The sequence below is a fragment of the Lotus japonicus genome, chromosome 6 (assembly GCF_012489685.1).
Source record: "Lotus japonicus ecotype B-129 chromosome 6, LjGifu_v1.2".
Lineage (NCBI taxonomy): Eukaryota > Viridiplantae > Streptophyta > Magnoliopsida > Fabales > Fabaceae > Lotus > Lotus japonicus.
In genome coordinates this window covers 41,298,644-41,319,822 of record NC_080046.1, presented here as the reverse complement: position 1 = coordinate 41,319,822, position 21,179 = coordinate 41,298,644, and the positions used below count along the sequence as shown (strand labels likewise).

Below are 21,179 nucleotides of genomic sequence, written 5' to 3'. Positions count from 1 at the left end.
AGTTTGCTGTCTTCAGAAATTAAACAGTTTCAAGAATAGATAGCGTCAAAGCCTAAACATGTATAGCTACAAGCCATTAGTCAGCAAAGGAAACGATCAACACTACAAGAAAAACAGCATTTAGAGGCGGCCATTCTGCGGCGGTTGGTTTTCCACGGTTCCAGGAAAACCGCCGCAAAGTGTAACACTGCGGCAGTCTTGAGGCGGTTTAGCCAAGTGCCGCAGTTTGAGTCAATTAGTGGCGGTCAAATTTTAAATTCTGGCGGTTTTTAAGTATTTTGCAGCGGTTTAACCAGGGGCGGTTGGGGTAGGCGCCGCAAGTTGATTAATAATTTTATAAAATCAAAAGGGGTCACGTGAACCCTATTTCTCTTGCTTCGCGTTTCATTCACGTTCTGCTCTGAAATTCATCATCTTTTTTCGCGATATAGAAACTCATCTTCGTTATGGCTTCGCTCCCCAACTAGGAGAACTGGATTTCCCACTCCAAGATTTAGATTTGCCACCCCACTTAAAGTGGGGAATTACTAAAATATCCCTCTGTGTTATTTTATGGGAGATAAAAATTCGAAATGTTTCGGTAGTTTAAGTTCCGAAACTAATCGATTTTATAATTCCCAATTCCAAACTATTCAATTTCATTTCAATTCCAAACCAGTTCCCCTCCCATCGTCTCCCTCTTCGACATCCTCTCCCTCTTCGACTTTCTGACCTTGAAAGGAGGCGATTCCGGCGAATTCCATTCGACCTCTTCAACTTTCATCATCAGCGGGGAGGTTTCTCATCATCTTCGTCAGAAAGGTTTCGGAACATAAAGTTCCAAAACCTTTCGGTTCATAAATTCCCAATAGCTTTCGGTACATAAATTTCCGAAACATTACAAATAAGGGGTGGCAAATCTACATTCTGTATTGCGCTTCATTCATCTCTGCACATATGTTTCGGAACTTATAGTTCCAAGAGGTTTCAAAACTTAAAATGCCGAATGGCTTTGGAACATAAACTGCCGAAACTATATAATTAAACCAGTGACAGTGGCATTTGGCAGGCAGATGGCAGTGGCTTTGGAAATTTATCTTACGAACATAACATATTTCGGAATATTATGTTCCGAAGGGTACTCCTGACATTTTTTTTAAAAATGCTGGGTGGCAAATCTAATACTTGGGGTGGGAAATCCAAATCTCTCCAACTGGTCATCGCTTTTCCTCACCCATCGGAGCTCATGGCTGACGCCATCGACGCCGGCGAAGTGGTACTCGTTGCAGAGGCTTAAGATCTCGGAGATGAGTTGCGTGGCCTAGGCGAGGTTGTGCTTTTCCGGTGCGGCGGCGACCATGAGGTCACTGAGCTTCTTTCAGGCGGAGGATGCAGACGGAGTGCTGGAGGATCTCAGCGGTGTGGTGCAGGTTAAAGGCGTGGACGGAGGAGAGGGTGGAAGGCTTGGTGGAGGGAGAGGAGGTCGTGGATCTCAGCTTCTTTCAGTTGAGGGGGAAATGATGAAGAAGATAACTCGCCGATCGAAGCAATCGAGCCCCGTTGTCGTCGACGCCGCAGCAAACGAAAAGCAACTTCAAGAGGAGAGGATTCCCGAGAACAAAGCGTATCAGGTCAATGTTTCTGAATTTTCTCAACTGTTGTTTGTTTTGTGATCTGGATTCTGACCTATCGAAGACAATTGCAAGTCATGGATCTGATTTCTCAAGTTGAATTAAGCTTAACCTTAATTTGCATTTGGTTTGATAATGTGTTTACAAGAGGATTGTGCATTTCTAAGAATTTATATTAAGCTAGCTTCACATCAGGATCATTCATTTAGGGTTTGATACGGAAAGTGCTAATTTCGAAATATTGGAAAATTATATGAAGTGATTTTTCTTCTTGGTTTTGACAATTTGTTAACCGATTGAGCTTGTTGATGTGAGAAAAATCTAAATGAATCATTAATTATTAGTAAGAATTTGTTATTTAGATTATTATTTTCAGATTGTTCTGTGAAGCATCAAAAACGAATCAGAGGAAGTTATTTCTTACTTCTGGTGCTGTGCAATTTTGGCAGATGGAGATTGCAGATCAAGGAGTGGCGCTGTCGGTAATTTCAATCCCTAATTCCTGCTTTTCTGATTCCTCAACATTAGTAACTATTCCTTATCACATCACAAATTTGTCCCTAGTAAATTTGTGAACTAGTAGTTTTCTGTCTTCGAATTGTTTGTTATTTATGGTTATAGAAGTATGAGAAACTCATGGTTCTCATAGCTTTAAATTATCAAACAAGGGAATCTTGAATCTTCCATATGTCATGTTTCACACCATAGGAGTTCGGTGATAGGTTTCAAAGAATCCAATAAAAACAAAATTCAGGTTAAAAACTAATTTAGGCAAGGGGATTCAAGGTGATTGTGCAGACTTGGTATCAAAATGTCCAACATATTTTCATGCTTTATACAGATTGGTCCTTCATTGTTTGATAGCATCACTTGCTAGTTACTAGTACTACTTGACTTATTATGTCTTCAGGAAGTATATTTTTGTGTTATTGGGTAGTAGCTGATTTCACTTTGTGTTTTCTTGTGAATTATTTAGTTTTTGAAAATGTAAGATTATCTCAACTCAATTGACTCTACACTATTGCCTAATTGCATTTTGCAGTCATTGGTTATAAGATTATCCTTTCCCCCTTACTCTTCTCACCCGCTTTATATGCAGATCTGGTGCCCGCTTCACCCATGTTTAGAGATAATTACTCCAAGCATTTGTACCTGAGGCAAGCTTCTGCTTCTTCTCTCATTAAAAGAACAAAAAAAATGAAATTTTGTATGTCATTTATTTTGTAAAAAGGTTTCATCAAACAGGGTTTTCCAAGCAGTGTGACTGCAGATTAACTATACAATGAAGAAGCACTACAATTAAGTTATTATTATATTAAAACCATGTTATTGTTCTTGAGTTAATTATAGATTGATTGTGGCAGGGCCTTTCAATGTATATAAGGACCATGCTTTCAACCCAGGTAAGGCATTGTTTCACAGTACTTTTGTAGTACTTGTTGACTTATAAAACTTAGAGAAGTACACAAGTGGTCAACAAAATTCCTTTCAGGCTCTCCTGAGTGCTATTGGGGTTGGTGAGAAATCAGCAACAGTCATTGGTGCCACTTTTCAGGTATCAAGTTATCAACTTGCTATGTTCTGTACTTAATTGAGTAATGAGTAATGACTTAACCCCAGTTTGTTAGGTAGGGCTTGGGAGAAGAAGCCTCGACCCTTTTGGTTTTTTTTTTGGTACAAAGCCTTTTGTGTTTCATAGACTGCAATTTTTTGACAATAGGATATTGAATGTTGAAAATATTTCCAGTGGTTTTTGATGGACCTATCCTAACTCAGAGTAGGCTTATACTGATTCACTCCTCTCAAGTGATCCCAAAGTCATGCTCATTTAGCTATATTTCAATTTCTTCCATATGCTGCAGGGATCAAATCTTGACAGCAATGCAAAAATGTGGCGCTTGGTTGCAGATCTTATGAATGATCTTGGTAGCTTTTCTTTTACCATCATCTTTTTCTTTTTAATAAAAATTCGCACCACAATTATCTTTATGCAATCTTATGAATGATCTTGATATCTTATGCCATTAATCCACTGAGTGTTATTCTCTCACACCATTGCAAACCAGTCTCTCCCATTATACAGATAGATAGGCAGATATATTTTGACTTATTGACATGTATCTATAGGAAGGAAGCCAGGAAACTGTAGCCACAATGATCATCATGGCTTTGGGAATGCTTGTTGCTCGTATTACCATTGGACACCCGCTAGCCATTTAGTTTACTTTTTTATCTCTGACCTTGTTTCATATATATGGTATGTTTTCTAATAGTAATGTGTTTAATTTAATGCATATTCTTTGCATTGTAGAATTGTGAAGAAAAACCTTTTTTTCTACATGCTAAAAGAAGTAGAAATTGAAAAGTTTGGGCATACCTTATTAAATAGTGACAGAAGGTATAGATTGATGGTATTAGCATGCTGACTGTGATATGATTGGTCCATATCCTTACTAGTGTTTGTTTTTGGACAAATAGGCAATCCATTTGTTCATGGATATATAGATTATAGACAATCTTTGTTTGTTTGTAACAACTAATGCTTTGATATTGTGGAATATTTGTTGGGGGTTTGTGATTGAATGAAGAAAAGGTTGAATTTTTGTTGTCTTACAAGCTTAAACTCATTAATGAGATCGAACCATATCTCTTTTTCAACAATTGAAAACACTGTCTGCTTGCCTTATATTAATATGATTTTCTTTGTGAAGTTAGAGATCTCATAATTTCAATACGGAAGCCTTGTTTTGTGCTAAGTAAGTTTTTCCCTAGAAAATAAAGCTAAATCTTAGCACCAGCATCATATATGAAAACCTGATAAACGACGTTCTGTTTTCATACAGCAAACTACCGAGCTGTTCGATGCCTGGCATTGACCTCGTTAAACCCGGAAAGAAGCTCTGTTCTTTTGCACCATTTCATGGAGACCGGCCAAGGGATTGTCTGTTTTTATTCTTAATTGCTTTCTTTTTATCTTGTATCAACAACACATCTTTGATGTTAGACAATATGTTCTGCTGTTTTAATCAATCTTACCACATGAAATTGGCTTCATCATAGTTTTGTCACATCAAGATCATTATGATCTAATTTCCTGTCAATATTGACTTGGACTTATATTCAGGTGTTAATTTGTTGTTGTAGCGTTATTTCAATTGTGAGTTTCTTTTTATGAATCTTTTAAATATGTTTGGGGTAAGAATTCACATATAACTTTGCGGCGGTTTCAAACCGCTGCAAAACAGAGGCGGAATGAAATACAGACTCATCGGCGGTTTATAACCGCCTCTGTTTACTGCGGCGGTTATTCCAACACTTGGATATAAGCGCCGCAGAACGGCCCCCGACGCTCGTAACTGCGGCGCTCAAGAAAACGCCTCATTATATATCCTGCGGCGGTTTTAACCGCCGCAAAATTCTTCCAGAAGTGCCGCAAAATGCGTTTTTTTTTGTAGTGCAATCAGGGACCTGAGGAACAGAATAATAATTATAAGGAACACATAACATCCAATCCTCGACAACAGATACTTGATAAGGTACCAACCCTAAATAAATAAGTTGATAAAGTCATTCATCCTAAATTACCACTATTATTTCCAGTCTCCTCTAAGTTAGTCAAGACTCCAAATTCTAAATCCTAAAGAAAAGCATGAGTTCACTATAGATAAAAAAACACAATTATAATTCCTACACATTCATAAGCCTTACATGTGATCTTCAGGACAAACCATCACTAACAGAAGGCCTAGACAGCAGATTCAGGAAGTATATGAAAAGGAGAGGGATGCATCACAGGTAGCGGATTAAACCGACCCCTGTTCAGTGGTTACTAGAGCATTGGCAAGAAATGAAAGTAACAGCAGTGATTTGATTTCAATGGTTTCTGTTCTGTACTAGAGAAGCTTACGTAAGATAAGGAAAGAAAGCAAACCCTAGCAGAGCACTTAAAATAGCAAAGAAGTCAGAAAAAGTATATTCTCATTAATGTTGAAAAAAGGTGTCTCGTACAAGTTGATGACCTCCCCTTTTATAGAGGGTGTGGTCATGACATGGACTTTTCCTATATTTGGGCCTGACAACTAGGGCCCAAATTCCTATGCATATAAGACAAATCCAAAAGAATCTTCCAGCTGACTCGTGGGTCCACCTAAGGAAAGGCAAAGCTATTCGCTGTGTCGTTGATTCCCGCCATGGCTGCCTTCGTTCGGTTGATCGCTCGTTTAGGGCGGGCATGAGCATCTTTTATGCCCCGCCCAGTCCACATGCCCCCAAGACATGAGGCTCGGGTAACTTGAGTCGAAATGTCTTTAATATGCTACTTTGTCGCCCGCTTTTATTGTTTGCCTTGTGACGTGTCAGGATATCACTATTCCTCGTGTTTGCGGGTATGTCGCCACATTCTTGATATATCCCCCTTTTTATTTTCATTGATACATCGCCATTTTATTTTCGTTGATACATCGCCCCTTTTTATTTTCGTTAATACATCGCCCCTTTTTATTTTCGTTAATACATCGCCCTTTTATTGTCGTTGATACATCGCCCCTTTTTATTTTCGTTAATACATCGCCCTTTTATTGTCGTTGATACATCGCCCCTTTTTATTTTCGTTAATACATCGCCATTTTATTTTCGTTGATACATCGCCCCTTTTTATTTTCGTTAATACATCGCCCCTTTTTATTTTCGTTAATACATCGCCCTTTTATTGTCGTTGATACATCGCCCCTTTTTATTTTCGTTAATACATCGCTCTTACCATAACCGTCAATCACGTCTTTTCAACTGACGCACGTAATCCTTGTTTTCCGGGATTTAGTCATCATTTGCCATGAATGCGGTTTCCGGGTGTGCGTCTCGAGGAGTTACATCTTTTCACTTCATACCTTTTCAAATTTCAAATCCCACGACTCTTCACGATCTTCCCCACTCATTCTCTCTCCTCCTTTTTCCTCTATAAAAACCCCTTTTTACCTTTCACTTTTCACTTTTCTGAAACTCTTTCCCTGAAACTTTCTCTGAAATTCTTACCTTCTCTTTTTTGAACTCCGGCGAATCTCCGCTCACTCCGGCCGTCGTCATTGCGCGGTGTTCTCCCATAGCAGACGTCCTACTTACCCAATCTTCCACCGCTTCCTCCGGTGAGTTCTTTCTCTTTCTTGAAACTGTTCATCTTCCTCTTTTATCTTCTTGAATTTGTTCATCTTCTTCTTTTTTCTTTTTGAATCTGTTCATCTTCTTCTTTCTTCTTTTTATGAAATTACCCAGCATGTCGTTGAAAAATATTAGCATTTCTTCCCTGGAACTTTCTTCACCCTCTACGGAGGGGGAATTTTCTGCCCCCACTGTTATTGAAATTCAATCCTCGCCTTCCACTCACGAGGATTCCGGGCCCGCCGGCTCTGTAGACTCTGTTCTTTCTTCTAATGGAGATTTATCTTCACCCGAATGGCGTACAAACGTGCATTTGGTTGAAGATAAATGTCTTTGGCGTTCTATCTGGGGCAGCATTGGGAGCATCAACTCGCTTCGAATATCGGCCCAAGGGTTTACGAAGATAAATCCCGCCACCTCTAATAACGAAGATCTTCAGTTGAATGTTCTTCCATGTGGCGAGGATGATTGTGTTCTTTTACGCAAAGAGTCATCTGATGAGTCGCCCGACTTCTTTTTTGTTTATGGTTATTTTTTCCTGGACTTAAATATTAAACTTCCTTTCTCGCCTTTTATATGTCACGTTCTATCCTTTCTGAACGTGGCGCCTTGTCAACTCCAGCCTAACGCCTGGGGTTTTATCCGTTGCTTCGAAATTCTTTGCGAACATTTGAGCTTCACTCCCACCTACCCCTTGTTTTTCCTTTTCTACAAGTCAGTCACCACGAAACCTACATCCGTGAAGTGGGTTCCCCTTTTAGCCCGCAAGAAAATGAGCCGATTTACCGCCCTTAAGAGCCATTACAAAGTGTGGCAGAAAAAATACTTCAAAGTTATGGAGTCGCCTGAAATAAAGAACTTGTTTCGAGATTCCGAAAATAATCCTCTTTTCCCCTTTTATTGGACAAAAACTCCTCGCTGAAAAATCTCCGTTTCATATGACGCCTTGGATGATTCTGAACGAGGGATCGCCGATTACCTCCGCACACTACCAGTAATTTCTGGACATGACTTGATTGAGGCGTCGAAATCCGGCACCTTAAATCAATTTTTTAGTAAGTTTATAATCTTCGCACCTAACTTGCCTTTCTTTTTATTCATGTGTCCTGTCTAACTGATACTTTTCGTGTAGCTACAATGGGAAAAAGCAAGGTCGACGCTAACCCGCTAAAGATGAAGGAGTACCTCGCCCAATCTGCTGCGGCGGCGAGGAAAAGGGCCGCCGAGGCTGAACAGAAGAAAAAGAACGAAGGTGCTCCAGACTCTGATAACGTCAGGGACCCTAAGCGCCAAAGAACTTCAGGCGCTGTTGAAAAAACTGTTGGTGGTAAACCTCTTCACCAGTCAACTCTCAATCCAACCGGTTTGGCTTCCAAGAGTCAACCCGCGGAGAAAAAGAAGGGACATGATCAACCACCACCCCACCAGGATCCAAGTATGTTGATCAACCGCCCGCTAACTCCATTTAGCCATGCTGGCACTAGCTCAGCCATCGGTGGCGAGGCTCCTCCCCCTTTGCTGAGCTTATCTGATCCTCACTTCAACAGGTTGGACTTCATGGCTCGCACTTTTGACAACCGGATTCACAAAGATGTTTCCGGTCAAGGTCCCCCCAACATTGCTTCCCTGGCCATTTTCCATGCGCTTTATGCCGCCAGCACCGTGGCGGGAATGGCTTAGTGTGTGAAAGAGTTGCAGTCGGCCAAGAATCGCTTTGAGAAGAAGGCGACTGACTATAAGGCTGCATATGAGCGAGCGAAAGTCGATGCTGAGACAGCCAACAAACATTTGAAGTCTGCTGAGGAGAAGTGCGCTAAGTTAACTGATGACTTGGCGGCTTCTAACCTGCTCCTTCAGAAGACCAAGTCTATGAAAGAAACCATCAACGTCAAACACAATGCCGTTCAGGCTAAGTGTCAAAAGCTAGAGAAGAAGTATGAACGCCTGAATGCTTCCATTTTAGGGCGCGCCTCCCTCCAATTTTCTCAAGGCTTTCTGGCGGCCAAAGAGCAAATAAGTGTTGTTGAACCGGGCTTTGATCTTTCCCGTATCAGGTATCTGAAGGAGATCAAGGATGGCCAGGTGATTGGCGATGATGATGTTGGCTTCGACCTTCTTCCTCAATTTGATTCTGAAAGAGAGCATGAGGAAGGAAATGGCGTAGATGGGAATGACCAGGACAAGAATGAGGATCAAGGAAAGGAAGACCCTCAAACTGTCGCAAGCCAAGACAACAACGCCAACAATGAGAACCTGGCTTGATTTTAGTTTTTCTTTATTTTGTTTAAGTCTAGATTTGCTTTGGGCTTTGCCCTTTTGCTCTTTTGCTCATTGTTGTTTTAAGTCATGTATGGGCTTCGCCCCTTTCTTATTTTCAATGAAATTCGTTTAAGTTCAATTGTGGTTACCTTGAAGTTTTTGTTTACTGAATTTTCTTTTTATTTTGGTTTATATACCTTAGCCGATTTTTCGACGAGGCTTGGTTTCTAGTGGCCACTAGAATTGCCAAGGCTTTTAACATTTGATGGCGATACTTTCTTATTCCGAAAGGTTTATTCGCGGTATTGTATACCTTGATACGATTTGCACTGCATAAACTCGTAATATAAATCAAAAAATAAGTAAGTCTTTTGAAATGATTTTTTCATTACTTTCCATACATGGGAACAATTGTCCCTTCATTCTTTACATATGCCGCCTCATTAAAAACCTTTCCAAAGAAAGGGAAAAAGAGTGCGGCTTCATTCGCCTTTGTTGTTCCCTTTTAACTAAAATACTGCTTCAGATGTGAGGCGTTCCATGTTCGTGGAACCCTTTGACCGTTAAGTTGTTCCAATTTATAAGCTCCTCCTCCAACGTCGCCTATAATCCTGTAAGGCCCGCCCCAATTGGGCGAAAGTTTGTTGTGTTTGTCAGGTATAGTATTTTTTCGGAGCACTAAGTCTCCTACCCTCATCTTTCTTGGCACCACTTTCGTTGAGAATTTTCTTGCGACCTTCACTTTCCCTGCCTCATTCCTTATGTGTGCCTCTCGTTGTTCCTCAGGCAGCATGATTAGATTTGCTATCAAATTTCCCCCGTTGTCATTCTCATTAAACCGAGCTACTCGCCAACTTTGGTTTTCTATTTCCACAGGGAGCATGGCATCAGTTCCATAAGTTAAACGATATGGGGTTTCCCTTGTGCTTGACTGTTCAGTGGTGTTATATGCCCATAGGACGCCTGATAATTCTTCCGCCCAAAGTCCTTTCGCTTCATCCAGCTTCTTTTTTAAGCCTTTCAAAATAACCTTGTTAGCTGACTCGGCCTGTCCATTGGTTTGTGGATGTTCTACCGAGGCAAATCGCATTTCAATTCTCATTTCTGCGCAAAATTCCCGGGTGACATTACTTGTAAATTGGGTCCCATTGTCCATTACCAATGCCATGGGAACCCCAAATCTGCACACAATTCTTCGCCACAGAAAATTCCTGACCTTGGCGGTTGTGATAGTCGCCACTGCTTCAGCTTCTATCCATTTGGTGAAGTAATCAACCGCCACGATGATATACTTCATTTGTGCCTTTGCTACTGGGAATGGTCCTAGAATGTCAGTCCCCCACATAGCGAATGGCCAAGGTGCCATCATGGTTGTTAATTCTTCCGGTGGTGCCTTATGTAGGTCAGAAAAGACTTGACACTTTTCACATTTCTTGACGTATTCCAGACAGTCCTTCTTCATTGTTGGCCAATAAAATCCTGCCCTCAATACCTTTACTACTAATGATCGCCCACCGATATGACTGGAGCACACTCCTTCATGGACTTTCGCCATTATCCCAGGGGCATCCTTAGTGTCAACACACTTGAGCATAGGAGACATAATTCCCCGCCGATATAACTCGCCATCTACCAGTGTATAAAAACTGGCCTCCCTACGTTTTGCTCTTGAGTTCAGATCGTCGTCCCTTGGAGGATTTTCCAGGAAAATCTTGATTGACTCCATCCAAGAAGTCTCGCCTTCAGTCACTGACTTTACTGCTTTTAACTTTACTTCCACCAAATCAATACTTGGGCGAGGAAGGGTTTCTTGGATGACTGTCTGATAATTGCCCAATCGCTCCGTACTGGCCAATTTTGCCAGCACATCAGCCCTCTCATTTTGACCTCTCGGAACATGTTCTATCCTTATATTTTTTACCTCCATCATTAATCTGCGTACCACTTCCAAGTATTTAGAAAGTTGCGGATCCTTCACTTGATACTCGCCTTTTACCTGCTTAACAACCAACTGCGAATCTCCTTTGATGAATAACTTCTGGACGCCCAACTCAATAGCAAGCCTTAAGCCGGCGATTAAAGCCTCATATTCGGATTGATTGTTGCTCGCCTTGAACTCGAATTTTAAAGATTGTTCGATGACCATTTTGTCCGGGCTTTCAATAGTTATCCCAGCCCCACTTCCAGTGTCATTGGAGGATCCATCCACAAATAGGACCCACTCTCCTTGCGTTTTCTCGCCTTCCGCGGGTGTTAATTCTGCCACAAAGTCGATCAAACTTTGGATTGTAACTTGGCCCCTTGGCTCGTATTGTATATCATATTCTGATAACTCAACTGACCAGCTGACCAATCGCCCTGATAAATCGGGCTTCTGGAGTACCTGCCTTAAAGGAACGTCGGTTTTAACCTTGACTTGGAAACTTTGAAAATACGGCCTAAGACGCCTTGCTGTGTTTAGAATTGCCAAAGCTGCCTTTTCAATTTTTTGGTACCTCAATTCCGCCCCCTGCAAAGTATGGCTCACAAAATATATAACCTTCTGCTTTTTTCCTTCTTCCTGGAGCAACACCGTACTCACCGCCTTGTTAGTGACTGCCAAGTAAAGTATCAAAGGAACGCCTGGCGTGGGTTTGGAAAGCACTAGTAGCGTTGCCAATGTTTCTTTCAACTTGGTAAAAGCTTGTTCGCATGCCTCTGTCCATTGAAACTTCGAGTTCTTTTTTAAACAGGTAAAGAATGGGGCCGCTTTGTCCCCCGCCATTGGCAAAAATCGTGATAAGGCAGCCATGCGTCCTGTTAAACGTTGAACCTCCTTTACACTTGTTGGGCTTTTCATTTCCAAGATCGCCTTCCCCTTATCAGGATTTACTTCTATCCCCCTTGACGTTAACATAAATCCCAGGAACTTTCCCCCTAATCCCAAAAGAACATTTTTCAGGATTTAACTTCATTTGATATGTTCTTAATTGAGCAAATGCTTCCTTAAGATCATCGCTGTGGTCACCAGCCCTGGCGGACTTTACAATCATGTCATCCACATATACCTCCATATTCCTGCCTACTTGTCTTGAAAAAATTTTATCCATGAGCCGTTGGTACGTAGCTCCTGCATTCTTCAAACCAAAAGGCATTGTCTTGTAACAATAATTCGCCTGATTAGTCATGAATGCTGTACTTTCCTCGTCAGACGGATGCATCATAATTTGATTATAGCCTGAGTAAGCATCCATGAGACTTAAAAGTTCATTTCCGGAAGCTCCATCCACAAGCTTATCAACATTAGGAAGCGGATATGAATCTTTGGGACACACTTTGTTCAAACTTGTGTAATCTGTGCACATTCGCCATTTCCCATTGGCCTTCTTGACCATCACCACATTGGCGAGCCAAGTTGGGTACTGCACCTCACGGATAAATCGAGCCTTGATTAATTTCTTAGTCTCTAGTTGCACTGCCTTATTCTTTTCATCACTCATTCTTCGCCTTGGCTGGATGACTGGTGTCGCCCCTGGTCGTATGGCCAGTTTATGGGTTATCGCATTGGGGTCAATCCCCGGTACATCATTGATGGTCCATGCAAAGAGGTCCAAATTATCACCTAAAAGGGTGATCAATCTTTTCTCTTGCTCCTTTGTTAAACTGCTGCCAATCTTCAAAGACTTATCCTTGATTTGCACCTGCTTGGTTTCTTCCAGCGGTTGTGGGCGAAAATCGTCAGCATCGTCTCTTGGGTCTAGACTAAACCCTTCTTGTGGAAAAATTTCTGTGATTCGGTGGCTTTCCTTGGCGGCCTTTCGCCCATAGAGCGCCACACTTCTTAAATAACACTCTCTTGCTGCATTCTGGTCTACACGTAGTATCCCGACCTTCCCATTGCACGCTGGATACTTGACAGTTAAGTGAGCAGTTGAAATGACAGCGCATAACTTGTTGAGGGTATCCCTCCCCAGGAGTACATTGTAATTAGCTCTACACGCCAATACTAGATACTTCACCTGAAATTTCTTGACAAACTCCCCTTCTCCAAAGGCGGTTGGTATTTCCACGTATCCCCGCACATTGACACAGTCCCCTGTAAATCCCACCAAGGTTCCTTTATATGGTTTCAAGTCTGATTCCTTCAACCCCAGGCGATCAAAGGCATCTCCATAAATGATGTCCGCCGAAGATCCCTGGTCTAAAAAAACTTTTTTCGTCATGTAATTGTTAACCCTGATTGTTACTACAATTGGGTCGTTGTCATGGGGAATAACATGCGCAAAATCCTGGGGGTAAATATAATGGGAGAGTGATTCAACCAACATTCGCCCTCGTACGCCTCATGTACTGAGTGTACTGCCGCCACATAACGCTTTCTAGCCTTGCTTGAAATTGCGCCCCCTCCAAATCCTCCCGTAATGGATGAGCATTCCCCAACAGGATCGCCCAACTCTTCAACTATCTCCTTTCCTTTGCCTTTGTCCCCTTGTGTTATCTTAGCGGCCTCTGGTGTTGTTGTGTCTTTAACAAAATTTGCTAAATGGCCAACCTTGATCAGGCGATCAATTTCCCGCCTCAAGTTCCAACAATTATCCGTAGTATGCCCCAACGCTTTGTGGTACTCACACCACCTATTTGTATCCACATTAGCTGGCGGCCGCCGGGGAGGCGGTGGATACTGCACAACATTTGTCTGCCCAACTGCTTTTAAAATGGTACTTAGGGGGGCATTCAACTTAGTAAGTGGAACTGGAGGTGGCGAGGCACCATGCTGGCCAGTTGAGGTTGCAGTGGGACCTTGGGGACTTCTGTGCCATGTATTTTGAAATCCGGGTTTGGAGTTTTGATATGGTCCCGGTCTTGGCATACGCGGAGTTTGTGCTATCCTGGTTTCTTTCCCCGCCTTGGGTTTTTCCTGCCGCCAGATTGGGCCTGCTTGCGCCCTTCCTCCCTCTCTTGTTTTTTCTGATCATCTTATTCAATTAGGATGAATCCCTGAACGCGAGCGCGAAGATCCATCATGTCCCTCGCTGGTCGCCTCGTTAAGTCCCGATTTAAATCTCCCGCCCTAAGGCCATTTTTGAAAGACGCCAAGCATACATCCGGGTTATCCTCCTCCAACTGAACCGCCATCTTACTGAAGCGTGCCATGTAGGTTTTTAACTTCTCCCCTGGCTGCTGATGCATGCTGATGAGATCAAACATTGTTGCTTTTGTAGTTTTGTTGGCGGAGAATTGAGTCAGGAACTTGGTAGACAGATCAGTAAAATTGTCAATGGAGAAAGGCGGTTGTGTGATGAACCACTGCATCGCCATTCCTTTGAATGTTGAAGGCAATAATCTGCACTTCACCGCGTCCGTTGCCCCACCAATTACCATTTTGGTGTTAAAATATCTCAGATGTTCCATGGGATCAGAGTCGCCTGAGAAGGCGTCTAATGCCATTGTTTGTAGATGCTTGGGTATGTCTACCTTGGTGATAGCTGGAACAAAAGGTTGAAATTCGACTACGTCCTCTGCCTCAAGATGTTGTCCGTGCTTAAAATCTTGCCTCTAAGTTAGATACTCGACTTGGGCTTGTAACTGCTCGTTTTGGGTTTGCACCTTCTGCAAAGTATCTAACATTTGTTGCAAAGCCGCAGGCGTGATACCCGTCATTACTTCCTGTGTTTTCCGTGGAGCACTTGTTTTAAGGTCTTCTAAGTTCACATATTCAGGCGGCGTTGATCGCCGCCTGACGCCTGGATCTGATTTGGCTATCAGATCTGAAGGTTTTCCCGGAGCTACGTTCACCAGCGTCGACGCTGGTGACTGCGCCACTGAGTGAACCCCCTCCGAAGAAGCCTCCTGCTCTTGCTCATGAAGTATAGGACGATTGTTGTCCGGTCGCCGCCGCGGCCGCCGTGACGACCACCACCTCGCCGGCGATGATTACGGCGACCCACGCCGCATGAACGAGTCTCCATGGCTCGTAACCCCCACCTTCTACGTCACTGGTAGATCTAGGTCAGAGCCACAGACGGCGCCAATGTTCTGTACTAGAGAAGCTTACGTAAGATAAGGAAAGAAAGCAAACCCTAGCAGAGCACTTAAAATAGCAAAGAAGTCAGAAAAAGTATATTCTCATTAATGTTGAAAAAAGGTGTCTCGTACAAGTTGATGACCTCCCCTTTTATAGAGGGTGTGGTCATGACATGGACTTTTCCTATATTTGGGCCTGACAACTAGGGCCCAAATTCCTATGCATATAAGACAAATCCAAAAGAATCTTCCAGCTGGCTCGTGGGTCCACCTAAGGAAAGGCAAAGCTATTTGCTGTGTCGTTGATTCCCACCATGACTGCCTTCGTTCGGTTGATCGCTCGTTTAGGGCGGGCATGAGCATCTTTTATGCCCCGCCCAGTCCAGTTTCTAAAGTAAATTTAATCTTCACTTTTGGAAGTAAAAAAGGTGAATTTTTATCATAAACTTGGTTTCTTCAACGAGTGAAAAAGTGGGCATCCTCCTCAACAAAAAAAAAAACACTAAGCAAAGAGACTAGCTATGAACAAGAAAAGACCATAAAACAAAACTGGAGATGGATTCGACCTTTATCAGAGAAGTATATGTATTACATCAAAACTATATACAATTCTCCAGCTTTGAGTGATTACAGTAATTGAATGGTTAGCTCTACATCATACACAATATTTGCATTCTAAGCCGCTATACTAACAAAATGTTAGGGGGGAAAACATCAAAAGAAAAAAGTGGGTAAAAATGATACAACACGAAGCCAATCAGAAAGGGGCACATCATCAACATCCTCTGCTAAATCCTAGTACATTCAAACAACAAGTTCTAAATAGTCTGCCACATTTCAGACTTCAGCATGTAAAACCCATTACATCAACATCATTGGTTTAGTCACAGTGCTAATAAATAAAACATAAATGAAAATCAAGAGCTAATAACTGCATAGCTAAAGTTCCACATCTCAATGAAAGAAAAGGATTGTCATGACTTGAATCTCCAATGTTGTAGGCTCTCATTCCCCAGTGCAACCCAGAGTTTGAATGAACAGCTTCCTTCCTTGAAACAATTGGCCTGCAAAAAGCTGAAGCTCATATAGCAATAATAGTTGCAGTCAGAAGGTATTAAAATAAAGAAGAAAGAGCATGTATGATTAATATAAAAGGAGAAAGGAATACGTTGGCAACTCAGCAAAACAGAAAATTAGAAAATTAATTAGTTTTCGAGATGATAACAAAGATCACATTAACCCCGTAAACAACCAATTAAAAATTCACCTTCGGACAACTTCACATACCAGGTGTTTAGACCATATAAATGCATATAATTTGCAGGAAACATTGATGTTTGAGCCTCTCTTATAACAACATTATTCTCTCCTCCCCACCAACCAATCTAGTTTATCATTGTCATCCTGATTTTTTAAGGTACTCCATTTTCGTTCCCTGTTTTTGGGTTCCAGCTGCTATCGGCGCTGACACTCATACATTGTCGCTGCAATTTTGATCCCTTTTCTATTATTTAGTTATAGGGCTTCAACCTCTATTAGCATTAGCTCCTTCTATACTACGGTCAGCAAGAGAGAAGAGACAAACATGACTTCATAAGTTGTCTAAGAAGTCATCAACAGGTCAATCCTCAATGCGTTCATAGACCCTTACAAGTATGTTTCCAAAGCAAAAACCCTGATGCCCTAATATCATTAACTTTGAGTGCACTTTTTGGGTTTATATCAGTTCCACCTAATGGCGACCAAAAAGAACCGCTATTTCCTCCACAAGAACGGCCACAACAGCCGCTACACTGAACTGCACCATTACGCTACAACTAGGAGCAGCCAAGGACCTCTATGCACTGTTACGGCTATAGCGCCGCTATAGCACGTTGTTGACAATCCTGGTTTCAGGAAAAATAAATATTTGATTCTCCCTAGTTGGACTTTGTTTTCACAACTAAAAATGTGTTTTAGACTAAGTAGGGCTAACTAAACAGATTAAATTACTCAACTGCATTATGTCAAAAACCAGTTCAGTTCTTTATAGAGGCCATTTAGACCTTCATCTTTTTTAATGGTTTCAGTTTGAGCTCTTGTCTTACTCCACCTCTATTTGTGTTTTGCTTCCCATTGGTTGTGCACAAATTCCAACCACTGTAACATAAATTTTACTCCATCCATATCACTCTCTCTCTCTCTCTCTCTGCTCCCATAATTGACCATATCATATTCACCACTGTATCAAGTTTCAAATCCATCAGAGTCTACCATAGTTCCCACCAATCTCAAGCCAGTCACCCCAAGAAGCTCTCTGTACCTATAACTACCACAACCCACCAGGCACCAAGTGCAGTCCTAGTGTTCTATCTACGTTTGCGCCCACCTGTCTAAATCATGAGGGAGTGTATCTCCACCTCTTACGGATTATTCTTTCCAGAAACCTCCTTAAGGAAGTTTATGTCATCACTCCTAGACCTTCTTCTAAATCCAAACTATCAACAGTTTTTTGACATCTTCAAGTTAAGTTTGATATATTGTGGTGCCACTCTGCTCAGTAGAACTTGTGTTTCAACATTAATGTACGTCATGTCTCCTTCCACTGAGTCACTGACATAACTCTAGTAGGCTTCTCACCTGTTGGCTATCATTTGCTTCTAGGAAATCTGACATAATAATTCTATGCTTCATTAAATTATTTCACACTAAATTTCAAAAACTTTACCCCAAACATGCTGATTCATCCCATAACTAAGAAGTTAGAATATTCTAAATGCCAAAGAAATCTACTTGCTAAAGCCTCTAAACAACAGTTAATAGTAGTCTTCCTAGATTGTTTTCATCTATAGTTAAGATTTAAGACTATGTTGCGGTAGGATTTCCATTGGCACCATGCAAGCGGAATTTCACAAAGTCCAAAGCCTCAAACATTAAAGGAAAAATTCATATTGTGGAGATGAAAGCAGATTTTTCTGCGCTTAGGTCCAAGTCAACAGTTATACAAATACACTATATTAGTTTACAATTAGTTCTGTACCAACGGAAGAGTTCATCAAAACAACACAGCAAAACAGAAACATTTAGCCTTATACAATTATTCATCATAATAAGCATAGCAGGCAGGTATCACAAATCAAGAACCAATAAGTCAATAACACAAGCAGATAAAGCAGTGAAGTTTAGAAACTAACCTTTCTAACAGATGAAAGAAACCATGCTCCAAAACAAGAAGCAACCATTACAAGTGAATGAAGTAAAACAGCTGCTCAACAACTTCTGGACCAGAGGAGCACAACCAGAGAATTCAAACAACAATAACAAATCCTGACCTCAGTTACTGTTCTTTCCTCCCTCCATGGAAAGTATTCAAAGAAATAATAAGCAGCATATAAAGTTACTCAGAGGTAAGCCGCCTTCTCTTCCCATAATCAGCATCTCTTGGCCTAGAATGGTGTTCCTCATCATGTGATAACCGTGATTTGCTGTGAGTCCTTGATGACCGTCCTCTCTCCAATTCATCATCAGGCTCTGCTTCACGATCTCTGTATCTATGATGATCTGCATACCTGCCCCTATCTTCCCTGTACCTGTCACGCTCACGGTCTCGATCGCGATCCCTTTCACGGTCACGGTCTCGAGATCGTTCCCGATCACGGTCACGAGATCGCTCTCGGCCCATTTCTCTATCATCACGCTGCCTTCTTCCAGACCATTCATGGTCATGTCCCATATCTTTTTCACTAGGTGCATCTCTTTCATATCCTTGATCTCTATCATCCCGGTACCTTCGCTCAGAAGTACCGGACCAGTCCCTTTCTGAACCTCGATCTTTATCCCTCGTAGTATTAGTCCAACCAGCTCTATCGTGGTTCACCTCACCATACTGATGGTCAGATGCTGCTTCTTCCCCATAACTTGACTCTCCGGCCTTGCCACCACCAGGCTCTTCACCACCCCATCCACCCATATTTGGATCTGACCACATTCCCATATTAGGACCATCCATACCTGATGTGGGCATCATCCCCATACCATTCATATGCATACCTCTACCAAAAAAGGCTGGATTAACATGAGGAGCTACTCCAGGCATACCTACACCTCCAACACCAGGGAATGAAGGCATAATACCCGAGAATGGAGGTGTCGGAGCACCGGGAAAGCCTCCATAGTTGCCCATTCTACCAATTGGACCACCAAATGCAGGATCAAAACCCTGATTCATCATAGACTGATGATGCATCAGAGGGGGATTAGCACCCATACCCTGTCCAAACCCATTTCCACCATTACCCATTATACCTCTACCACCCCTATTCCTCATTTGATTAACAGGCCCTCTATTCCCCATACCAGGATTGTTCCCTCTCCCCCAGTTTCCTCTTCCATAACCTCTATTGCCATCTCCACCTTGGTAGTTATTACCTGTCCCAACATTACTACCACCCGGCTTAGCTCCTGCCTCAGCAGGACCCTTCCTTCCCTGGGGAACTGCAGATTGGTTCACGTTCCCCTGTTGATTCCTAGCTATCTGAGCCTCTCCCATTTTCTTAACAGTAAAAGGGGATGCATAAGCAACGACACAAGCCCTCCCATTAAACTCATGTTCGTTCATCCCATCCTTACAAGCAGCTGCAGCCGAAGGTTCATAAAACTCAACCTGGCAATACCCTTTTGATTTCCCACTGGCTTTCTCATCAAAAAACTTAACTTCCTTCACTTGCCCATACTTACAAAGCTCAGCTTCCAGTTCAGCATCAGTAGTCCACCAGTGCAAATCACCCACAAATAGAACAGTTCCTCCGCCGCCGCCACCACCACCAGCACCTCCAAATCCACCTCCACCTACTCCGGTATTAAAACCGCCCACACTATTCCCAACCCCATTTCCACCAGCCCTGTTAAGTATTCCTCCTCCACCTCCACCAGCACCTTGACCTTGTCTCAGTAAACCCTCATTCCCCACACTCCCAACAATACCACCACCATGCGGTTGCTGCTGCTGCTCAATACCCTGGATTCCAACACCATCATTACCACTCTGCTCCTCAATCTCACTCAACTTCCCAGATTTCTGCCCTAATTCAACCCTAATCCCCCCTCCGCCACCTCCTTGGACACCCACCACCTCATTCCCTCTAAACCCATCAACTCCTCCAGAAACCCTCGGTTCCACAACCCCACCGCCGCCGCCGCCCTCACCGACACCAGGTACTGGAACCACAGCGGCATCTTGAGCTTGAGCTGGAGGCGGCTTGTCGTCAACGTCGTCGTTTCTGAAGGCTGAATCATCGTTCTTGCGCAAGGATTGAAGGAACCCTTCACCAACATTGACATCGTTGTAAAGGTCCTCGTAATCGTCGTCTTCCTCGGCCAGGAAACCGTCGTCAGCAACGGCGGAGATAGCTTCGTTACGGTGGAAGTGATCCATTGGATCCCCACCCTCACCTTCCTCCATTGTTCTCGAGCTTTCTTTCCCTCCTCGTTTCTTCAAATTTGCTTCAAATTAGGGTTTGCAGTGAAGAGTGAAATAAGAGCGAGGAGTAAAAAAAACTTGTGAGGGCGAAACGCTGCGTATAGAAGAGAGAGAACGAGATTTCGAAACTAAAAATAAAATTCTATCAAACTTGGAGGAAAATCTAGGGTTAAGCATCATATTAGTCTCTGTCTTTGTGTTACCGTCAAATCTAGGTCCTTTACCGGAAAATTTATTGTAAATGGTCCTCATGTTTGAAAATTATTTGGAGCGGATCCTCGCCGGAGCTCGGAGCTCCTGCGAATGCTTAAATGGCGTGCTGACTGGGTAAAAATGCTTATGTGAATTTTAAAAATAAATAAAAAATAAATTACACTTCATAAAATTAAATTAAATTAAATTAATAAAATTAAAAACTCAAACTTACCCCAAATTAATTAATTAAAATTAAACTATTTTTTGAAAAGATATAACTTTTTTTTATTGCACCTATAGATTCGGCTTTATTTAAAGAGAGGTTGAACCTTGCTTCCTTAGCAGCTTTCTTCAGCCCCAGATTTCTAGTTTATACATATGAACAAGAAGCTCAATTTAACTTCAAACATCATTACTCTACTGACTAACAATCAACTTAGCATTTAAAAAATTAAAAACCCCAATTTCCCTAATTCTCCTAATCCCTATTTCGATTCTGC

At 42.2% G+C, this 21,179-nt stretch overlaps 2 protein-coding genes across 7 annotated transcripts; one reads left to right on the top strand and one right to left on the bottom strand.

The window, feature by feature from the left end:
- Window positions 1-868: 868 nt before the first annotated feature.
- Window positions 869-4,711, top strand: LOC130725989 (protein root UVB sensitive 3-like). Of its 5 annotated transcripts, none has more exons than XM_057577187.1 (8): window positions 869-1,610; window positions 2,060-2,092; window positions 2,710-2,767; window positions 2,975-3,013; window positions 3,103-3,165; window positions 3,473-3,536; window positions 4,322-4,366; window positions 4,454-4,664. In XM_057577187.1, exons 4-8 carry the CDS (start codon window positions 2,984-2,986, stop codon window positions 4,567-4,569), a joined length of 318 nt encoding a protein of 105 aa, XP_057433170.1. In that variant the 5' UTR covers window positions 869-1,610; window positions 2,060-2,092; window positions 2,710-2,767; window positions 2,975-2,983; the 3' UTR covers window positions 4,570-4,664. The 5 variants fall into 5 exon arrangements, with proteins under 5 accessions (XP_057433170.1, XP_057433172.1, XP_057433167.1 ...); XM_057577189.1 differs by adding an exon at window positions 3,738-3,867 and having other exon boundaries at window positions 875-1,610; window positions 4,322-4,664; XM_057577184.1 differs by lacking the exon at window positions 4,322-4,366 and adding an exon at window positions 3,738-3,867 and having other exon boundaries at window positions 882-1,610; window positions 4,454-4,711.
- An 11,035-nt stretch (window positions 4,712-15,746) lies between these two features.
- On the bottom strand, window positions 15,747-20,567 carry LOC130722604 (uncharacterized). 2 transcript variants are annotated; one of them, XM_057573383.1, is made up of 2 exons: window positions 18,200-20,567; window positions 15,747-16,100 (listed from the first exon to the last, which is right to left on the bottom strand). In XM_057573383.1, the coding sequence occupies exon 1, from the start codon at window positions 20,464-20,466 to the stop codon at window positions 18,403-18,405; it is 2,064 nt and encodes a 687-aa protein (XP_057429366.1). In that variant the 5' UTR covers window positions 20,467-20,567; the 3' UTR covers window positions 15,747-16,100; window positions 18,200-18,402. The 2 variants fall into 2 exon arrangements, with proteins under 2 accessions (XP_057429366.1, XP_057429367.1); XM_057573384.1 differs by having other exon boundaries at window positions 15,747-16,090.
- Window positions 20,568-21,179: the final 612 nt, after the last annotated feature.

Coding starts and splice junctions, on each gene's coding strand:
- LOC130722604 (XM_057573383.1), bottom strand. CDS start 20,466: ATGGAGGAAGGTGAGGGTGGGGATCCAATGGATCACTTCCACCGTAAC.
- LOC130725989 (XM_057577184.1), top strand. CDS start 2,984: ATGTATATAAGGACCATGCTTTCAACCCAG. Junction 3,014..3,102: donor GGACCATGCTTTCAACCCAG/GTAAGGCATTGT, acceptor AATTCCTTTCAG/GCTCTCCTGAGTGCTATTGG. Junction 3,537..3,737: donor AGATCTTATGAATGATCTTG/GTAGCTTTTCTT, acceptor ATGTATCTATAG/GAAGGAAGCCAGGAAACTGT.